The following is a 9,202-nucleotide window of genomic DNA, read 5'->3' as shown; positions in this document are numbered from 1 at the left end:
GGACTCCCTGGCACTGACTCCCTCTGCCTGCTCAGGCTTCACTTCATTCCTCACTTGAATTTCCTCAAGAGCAAATCATCCATGGGGCTACCTCTGATCTCTGGGGCAACTCTCAAGAATCCAGCAGAGGAGGGAGGGGGGATCAAAATGAGACTGATGAGAAGGACTTGAGGAAAACTTCTAGAAAGAAGAGACCAGACATTAAGCAGGGATGTGTGAGAAATACTGGTTTTTATTGATTGGCACAATATTACAACCTACAGTTCCAATGCCCTTCCCTCCCACACAGTTCAAGTGGAAAGAAAACTGATTAACACATAGGAAGGAACAGCACACTCACGGGTTAAAGCATTTGTTTTTACACAAGGAGTGGGATGGGGGGTGGGATTTTAGGGATAATACCAGGGTTCCATCTAGACTATGGGGGAGGGCTTTGCTGTCCTCTGCTGCCAGCATTACACGGGGGATACTTTAGTAAGGGGGCAGCTACACGCGGCTGGCCGGTTACTACAGGGGGGAAGTGGGACTCGAATCTTGGAGTACCTGTCTCGTACCCAAACCTGGTTTTTTTTTTCAGCCCTCCTCCACAGCTGCCTGCACCCACAGGAAATAGGTGTGAAGGAAGCCGAAGGACGGCCTCCGAGAGAAAGGGAAGCAGGCAAACTCAGTTTCCTTCCGCCTTCTCTGGACTGTCCCCCTCCCCCTGGCCCCGAAGAGCACTGAGAAGGCCTTCCTAGCGAACGCTGTGGAGAGACTGGGAGCAGGCCATATCTGGCCTGGTAGCTCTGAACGGGTAGAGAGGAAAACGTGATTTTCCGTACAATACCAAGCAAGGTTGTTTTGGGAATGAAAATAAATGGAAAACAAGACCATCCCCCGTGGGTTGGGAGCGCCGAGGTCCCAGAGCGCACTGGGATTGTGGTAAGGGCAATATTCCTAAAGCCCGGTTCCACAACACAGCGCCAGGTTCCTGGAGGTTAAGGGACCATGACCAACCTCTCCTCCCAAACAGGCGCCTTTCCTTGGATTCCCTGGTTCTGTTGAGCTCGTTCGAGATTATTCTGCCACCTTTCCCCAGGACGTGAGGGCTTAGCTCATTGGTCCTTCCGCTCTCTACCCCTTCTACAAACACTCAGCACACTCCTCAACAGGTGACCCATTCTCACCTGCAGAATGGCCACCGAGGAACCAGATCACCGGGAAGGCTAAGCTGTCTGCTTTTCTGTGTGGTCCTGATGGAAGGAGACAAAAGCAGACTTCTGGCGGGGTCAGAACAGTCTGGTTTGGGTGTGTGGGTCCCTGGCTCTCTGTCTCAGCCCTGGAGCCTTGGCCATTTAAGCTTCAGACAAAACATATATAAGCATGACTGGGGAGGGACAAATACTTTGTCCTTCAGAAAAAGTTAAACTCAACACATCTTGGCTACTTTGCCTCCATCCAAAGGGTTCCTTGGAAATACTTGTTGAACTTGGCCAAAGGGAGACAGCACCTGGACCTGGATCTGGACCTAGGCCGCAATGAAAACACTTGCAACAGAAGGGGAGCAAGAGTGGAGTGGAGGTGAGCGTGGTTAGGAAAACCCTCAAATAAGCCTTATGCTGCCTGAGACCATACTCTGTGGCTCAGAGAACAGGGCTGGGGCCTCACTGCTTCCTCAGAGCCCATCCCCTGCCAGGGCCAATGGGCAGGATGTGAGAAAGGTCCCTGAACTAAAAACTGGGCTCTTTATACAGAAGCAAGTATAAAGATGCTACTATAACGGGCAGCCAGAGATGCCTGCTTTTCTGTGACAACACCCTTAAATGCTACTGCCTCCTTAAACACATGGCAATCTGGTAGTTATCTTTCTTAAGACAGATGCACTGACATTTTACTTATTCTAACCACCAACTTTTTGTTCAATTATAAACCAGTCTGAATGCTTTCAGACTATAAAACAATAAAAGCAGACCTGACATGTATACAGCCGCACCCCACACTGTCTCTTTTACAAGAGTGGACCCACTGGTTTTCTAACTACAAAACGAAACGCAGCACCATGTGGCTGCTGGGCCCTGAATGACCTTGCGCACCTGTGCCCTGGGCAGCACGCCTGTGTCCGTGCACAGGCGAGTGACAGGGGCAGGTTCTCAGAGGCTAACACAGCAGCAGAGGATCTGGCTAACGGAGGATTTTGGAGAAAGTCCCTTTGGGTTCTGAGCAAAAAATGCTCTCAGTCATGTGGGAGGAGGCCGAAGGGCAAGTCTGGGTCTATGCACGTGGCTCAGACACCTGCCGCTCCCTTCTGTATCCACTCCCTCCCGTAACCAAGCTGCGTGCTGGCCTGAGAGGGCCCTCAAAGTCCTTACCTCCCCTCAGAGCTCTGGAAACTCCCCAAGACCCTAACGTCGGCCAGGCCCCCATGGTGACCCTGGGTGGAGCAGGCCTACCTGTGCTGGTTCTGTGCGTCTCCAAAGTCAGCCTGTACCTTCCCTGGCGTAAGTCATATCTGTTATGCAAGACCAAGCCTTAACCCTGAAATCCTGTTTTCTACCCAATGGGACAGAAATGGGGTGTAGGAGGCTACGTGGATCTATTGCTGTTCTAATTAGCACAGGGTGTTCAGATGGCTGGGCTCATATCGATATCACTTCCTGCAGGAATCTACAGTCCACCTCACTGGAGAAATGACTTCCTAAAGGTGAGCCACTTACCCACTCTACAGACGGGGGAGTCCGGTCTTGAGGCCCAGCATCAGGACTGGGGCATCTTGCTTTTTTCCTGAGGAGTTGCAAAGCCTTAAGGTTTTGATCTTAACGCCTGCCTGGGACCTCAAGCCCGCACGAATGATGTTACTGTATTGTTGGAAAGTTCCTTGAAAGGTTCATCCCACAGATAACACAGTTCACAGATGGTGAGCCATTTAGTAGGTAAGTGTTCCAGACCAGAATTTATGTTCCCCAACTCAAGGATTAATAGAATCTTCACCTCTGGCCTGGCGGCAGTAGGGGTGGGAGGATGGGTAGCACATTGAAATGGAGATGAACCTGGAAAATGACAAGACCGCTGCCTTTGTATCTTTTAGAGCCTATCTCCAGGGGTTTAAATGCCTTTTTTGCTGTTCTAGTGGCCCCTGTTTGGGGTTAAGAACTGGGAATGTAAACCGAAGGAAACCTATTTAACTAAACAACTGATCAGAGGAACAGAAACAGTGACTCGCTACCTCCTAGATATTACCCTTGCTTTTTCAGCCAGAAGCACTTCCCTCTCCTGCAGAGGCCCTCCTGGGGCGCTCAGTTCCGAGTCAAGGCGGCTTTTCCGGGCACTCCCCTTGCCAGGTGGACAGTCCCATTCTCAAAGACAAGCTCAGGCTCACAAATCATCACGATAAACAAAGCTTCAGGGGAGGAACATGCCTTTTCACTCCGAAAGCTTCATGCTGCAGAGACACATGAGATCAATCATGTGACTGTTGGCCTCAGCTCAAGTAGTCCGTTAGAATCAACACCAAATGGTATTCTTTCTTTCTGTATTTATTAATGTTTAAGGGGATTAGGAGGACAACAATTGGATTAATCTGAAGGTGAGACGTATCATTTTTTTCAGATGGCCTGACTAGGCATTCTCCATCCTGAAAGGTTATCAAGCTAATGGAAAAACACTGTCAGAGTGCGAAGCTGCCCTTTCAGAGGCAGAAATGGAAGGCTCCTGGCTTCCCAAGGAGAGTCCGCCTAAAATCTCCAGGTTCCCAGGACTTGTGATGACCTCACAGGATGTAGTATAGTCTAAAGATTGCAGTATTTGGCAGTTTACAATTTACTTGAAAATCTAGAATGTCTCACTGCTTTAGGTGACATCTAAGCTGACATGGAAAACACAGCTCTTAGGGATGGTGTGGACTCTGTGACAAGCTCACCCCAGAGCACAGAGACTGACTCTGGGGTACTTTCCCACCTACTCCAGGTGAAGGGGGTGCCCTGATGGGGCAAGGCTGGGACCACTAAGGTCAAAGGCTGCACAGCCTTGTGGAAACAGGCTCCAACCCATCAGGGCTCGGAAGGAACAACTCCCACCCGAACTGGGCAGTACGCACGCACAGCCTCAGGACTGACCTCTTTTAAAGTCTTCAAGAACAAGAACCCGAGGAGCCACCTGCATCACTGAATCCCCAACAATCTCCTCTCCCTAGAACTGCTTGAGCTGACCGTCCTGCATGTCTATTTCTTTGAAAAGATATTGATGTGCCTGTACTTGGGGTCAAGATGAAGCTACACTATCTAACTCTTGCTTCTCTCGAAGCAAAAATTTACCTCCATGTGGAGATTTCTCCAGGTTATTTTAGTTCTTCATTGACTGTTAACTAGGATGGGCTGAGAGAACACTTCGGAAATATTAAAAAATCATACAGTTGTGGCAAAAATCACATTGTGGTTATTAAAGCCTTTTTTGTAAACTAAACAAACAAAAAAATATGGCTCAGGCTAAGCTGTTTAAGAAAAAAGATCAGGTGGGGAGATGAACAGAGGTGTGAATACAGCACTGGATGGGAATGACGAACACACCCAGGTCAGCAGAAGACCCGTCTGGCTGAGGACGTTCAGAAGCAGCCCCCAACGAGCACTGTACGTGGAGGAGAGAAAAGGGAAGAGGAAGCGTGGTTTTGTGGGGAACTTTTCCTTCTAGAATTCAAGGTGACTTCTTCTAAGCGAGTGTGAGAGACTTTACATGGGCTGACTCCCAACATCAAAACAGAACTATTTCTCTGCCATGAAGCAACCTGACTATGTAGCAACAAGAGTACAAAAAACTGCAAACACTCTCAGAGGGCAGTGACCCTCTCTACTCACGGAGGCTGCCGGCAGCAAGGACTCGGGCCTCCCTTTGCGTAGCTCTCACAACACAATCCTGTGGGGGGAAGCCCTGTGGCCAAGCCACCTCCCAGGCCTTGCTGCGCCTACCAGCAGGTAACACTTCCCCACCTCTCACCCCTCCAGATGGCCTCAGCTCAGACCCAGCAGTGCGGGAGCCCTCTTCACACAGGGCAGATAGGGCAGCAGACATTTGTAAAAACCACAGTCAATCCTGCAACTTTTCCATCCTGTGATGTTTGCTGTGAGAAAAATCAAGACTTCTGTTTCATGGGCTGCACTATCCTAGAGGCTACAAAAAACCCAAAGTGGCTGACCTCTAGTAGTCCTTCTCTTTCTCTCTTACACACACACACACACACACACACACACACACACACACACACACACACACGGGCTGCACTATCCTAGAGGCTACAAAAAACCCAAAGTGGCTGACCTCTAGTAGTCCTTCTCTTTCTCTCTTACACACACACACACACACACACACACACACACACAGAGTCCTGTTCCAAAAAAAAAAAAAAATGTCATGATCTCACTGATGTTTCCCCAAGGGCTTCAAATTATGAACAAATTTAAATTTAAAAAATTCTATCGCTATCTTTCTCCATCCTGAGTATGGTGGACTCCAATGGACACTCCAGTAATAGTCAGATTCTAAGACATGTCCGTTCACTTTAAGAAAGAGACTTTATGTCTGCCCTGAACACAGGAAGGAATCTGTTTCTGCCAAGCCTGAAGAAGGTAAGTACTTGCAGAATTAATGGCAAATCAGTGTTGTTGGAACATTCTGCAAGTAAGGTAAGCCTGGTGCTTTCTCTGTTTTGTTTTCTTTGGGGGAGACAGGAAGGCTACTGCGACCATGCGTCCAAGTAACCTATCACGACAGGGCTCTACCACACATCAGGAGACAGCCATGGTGTTGATGGTGCCAGGGAGGGACAGACACCAAGCCCCGGCCATCAGAATCCCAGTGCAACAGACAAAAGCACCAGTTTCAACAATTCTGGTGTTGGACAAAGCCTCCTTTTGTCAGTTGAGGAAGCAGCAGCACAATCTCTCCAGTTAACTGCATTAATGGGATCTATTCATGACTGAAAAATACTTCTTGGCACAGTTCATGTTCCTGACCCAAAGACACCAACAACAATCCAAACTGGATTTTGTAGGGTAGTGTATTATTACACCAGCCCAGTGAAAACTTCAGATCACTAAAAATGCACAAATTATTATTAACACTGCAGTTCCTATTTCAGGAGTACTGACTGTTTTCCTGCAAAGCACTTTCTGTATCATAAAGGCAGAATTTATTTGGAAGACTGTGTTTTGGGGATTCCATTTAGCGCTTAGTTGAATTTATTTTACAGCCCCTTTTATTTATTTGGAGAAAACCCCAGAATGCTCCAAATCAGGTGATAAGTAGCAGTGTGTTCATTTCAAGTAGAACACGTGGGCAGTGAGTTGGCATTTAGACTCAAATCCCGTGGTGCTTTCTATCCACTGGGACCCTTCCGTGGGGACAGGATTCCTTTCCCAGAGGTAGAGTGGCGCTAAGGAAACTGCCAGCCCTGCTTTTTGGCTCTGTGTTTTAAGACTGGGAGAGAAGATGCAAACTGAGAACTGATAGCAAATTAAAGTTCAACTGACGCTCCCCAAAACGTTGAACGTTAAATGACCAGGCCTACCAGATATACACATTTCTTTTAGCGGGAGGGAAGAACAAAAGTTTTTCAAAGTTTGAGTATTTATTAGATTTTTTAAATAAAGAGAACTACGATTTTAATTTCACATCTCAGCCGTGTTTTGACAAAGGAGATGCCACTAACAGTTTAGCAATAAACTCCTGTCCCAAAGCCAGGGATTGATCAGGGTCCCCCCGCTCCACCCCCAGTCTCTAGACCCTTTTCTGTGCGCTTGTCTAGTAAACAACACAATTGGCAAATGAAGCCAGCATCCAACCTGTATCAAAAACCAACAAGACAGTCTGCAGTGAGCCAATGCATCATGTAGCCGTTCTAGTAAATGATTAAGCATTCTCCCGTACCACTTCTCAGCAGACGATGGACCTTTCACATCCTGGTGGGAGACAAATTTAATATTTCTGAGCATGCTCCATGGTGTAATTACAAGTGCTATAACATTACAAAGACAAGCAAACATCTGAATTTTCCTCCTGTGTACTTTTCAGGAACGTAACATGGTTACCCAGAACGGGACAGGGCTGTGCAGCTGCGCCTGCCAAGCACAGCTGGATGCTTCCGGCACAAGGACCATGTCCAGCTCCGTGCAGTGTAAGGCATGGACGCACAGGGAGAGAGGCTGCTGTAGGCGGTAAGTAGCATTATGGAAAAAACTCCAAACCAGCAGGAGAGAAACAGTGCTCGATGCTCCAGTTTTTTTGATAGTAATCCCAAGAATCCAGTTCAAATCCCTATTGTCAACACATAGGAGGAATTCAATTTCTAGCATTGTTTCTCCGGATCTGAGCTGAGGCCATTTGCTCCTGGCTTGGTAATAAAAAACAAAATAGGTTTCTTCCTGTTTCTTTCTTGGCGTGGAAACACAGCTTCGAGAAGAGAAGGCGTGAGTCCTGGGAGACTATGAAGCAGCTAAACCCTTCCCGGACCCTATGTAACTACACCAGCAACTGGGGAAAGGAGAGGGCGGGGAAACTCACCTAGCCACTAGCATCAAAAATGAAAAAGCTAATGAATTGTGAGGCTCTCCACTTCAGAAACACCCCAATTTGAAAACTAAAACCTTGAAAAATTAAAACAAATGCCTCTTCTAAAAGTCATTTATTTACATATTATATGTCCAGTATATAATGTGTAGATAAATGCACCCTGCAGTGAAAGTGACCAACCTACTGGACTGAACAGCACATCATGGGACAAATTCTTGAAAGGGTTCATCTCATATTGGATATCTTTTAATAAAAAAAAAAAATCTGGCCAGGGCTGGGATGAGACAAACAGGAACACTTCAGAATCCAAGGCAGAGGGAAGGCTGTTTGCCTCTTTAGAGAGTTGTAGGGGTGTGAAAAGGGAGAGACAGATCATGCACAAAAGTACTTACAAATTACATACCCAACCCCCACCCCCTCAATAAAAAGAGAAGAAAAAGCCCCATCACTTAACACCAAACAGCAACATTATCAATAAACCCTTTCTCTGCTGCCCATCATGCCCTATTTGAACGAGGAGGCCTGTGAGGAGAGGTGAAAGAGCAAGGGTGAGAGGGAAGACCTGCACTTCAGTCTCATTTCCAATTTCCACTTCTCTTACAGGAAATCTTCAGTCATCTGATGCCCGGCATCGAGCTCTGAGCAGATACTGAGTATGTGGGGGCCACGAGCGGGGTGCCGTTGTTGGCTGAGTAGCCTTGTCTCAACGTTTCAAAATACGAGGCCTGCACCGGTTTGTGACACTGCAGCACGTTTATGGCATCTTCTATTTTAAACCATTCCCGCTTCCTTCCTGTGGAGGCAGAGAGTAAAAGAAATTAGTACACAAGGGAAGCAGCCGCAGGTTTCTGATCCTGTCACTTTTGAGAAAACACAGGGAAAAAACCCACAGAAACGACTGTCATTAATGTTTTTCTTTTCTTTTTAAAGTTATTTATTTATTTATGGCTGCACTGGGTCTCGCTGCTGCGCGAGGGCTGTCTCTAGCTGCAGATAGTGGGGGCAATACTCCACTGCAGCACGCAGGCTTCTCGTTGGGGCTGGTTCTCTTGCTGCAGGGGCTCTAGGGCGTGCATGCTTCAGTAGCTGTTCCAAGGCACGTGGAATGTTCCTGGACCAGGGATCAAACTCATGTTGCCTGCACTGGTAGGCAGACTCTTAACTGCTAGACCACCAGCGAAGTCCTTCTTTCCTTTTTTAAACAGAAGTACAAATGACCCAAAACACAGTATATGAGTTCCAGGTATACAACACAGTGATCTGACATTTCTGTTGCTGTTCTTGTTATTCAGGTGCTAAATTGAGTACAATTCTTTGCGACCCCATGAACTGCAGCATGCCAAGCTTCTCTGTACTTCACTATTTCCTGGAGTTTGCTCAAACTCATGTCCATTAAGTCGGTGATGCCATCCAACCATGTCTCATCCTGTTGCTCCCTTCTCCTCGTGCCTTTGATCTTTCCCAGCAGCAGGGTCATTTCCAATGAGTTAGCTCTTCTCATCAGGTGACCTCCACCATAGCTCAGTGAAGAATCTGCCTGCAATGCAGGACACTAGGATCGACTCCTAGGTCTGGAAGGTCCCCTGGAGAAGGAAATGGCAATCCACTCCAGTATTCTTGCCTGGAAAATCCCATGGACAGAGGAGCCTGGCGGGCTACAGTCCAT

General features: G+C 47.5%; 1 protein-coding gene across 2 annotated transcripts in view; it reads right to left on the bottom strand.

The window, feature by feature from the left end:
• Positions 1 to 212: 212 nt before the first annotated feature.
• The window catches only part of NUDT3 (nudix hydrolase 3), a 123,514-nt gene continuing 114,524 nt past the window's right edge, over positions 213 to 9,202 (bottom strand). For both annotated transcript variants that reach the window (XM_070360803.1, XM_070360802.1), the window contains one exon: positions 213 to 8,329. In XM_070360803.1, coding sequence (XP_070216904.1) covers positions 8,151 to 8,329 — 179 coding nt within the window. In that variant the 3' untranslated portion in view covers positions 213 to 8,150. The remainder of the gene's footprint in view (positions 8,330 to 9,202) is intronic.

Source organism: Bos mutus, chromosome 23 (assembly GCF_027580195.1).
Source record: "Bos mutus isolate GX-2022 chromosome 23, NWIPB_WYAK_1.1, whole genome shotgun sequence".
In the NCBI taxonomy this organism is placed as follows: domain Eukaryota; kingdom Metazoa; phylum Chordata; class Mammalia; order Artiodactyla; family Bovidae; genus Bos; species Bos mutus.
This window is presented reverse-complemented; position numbering and strand designations above follow the sequence as displayed.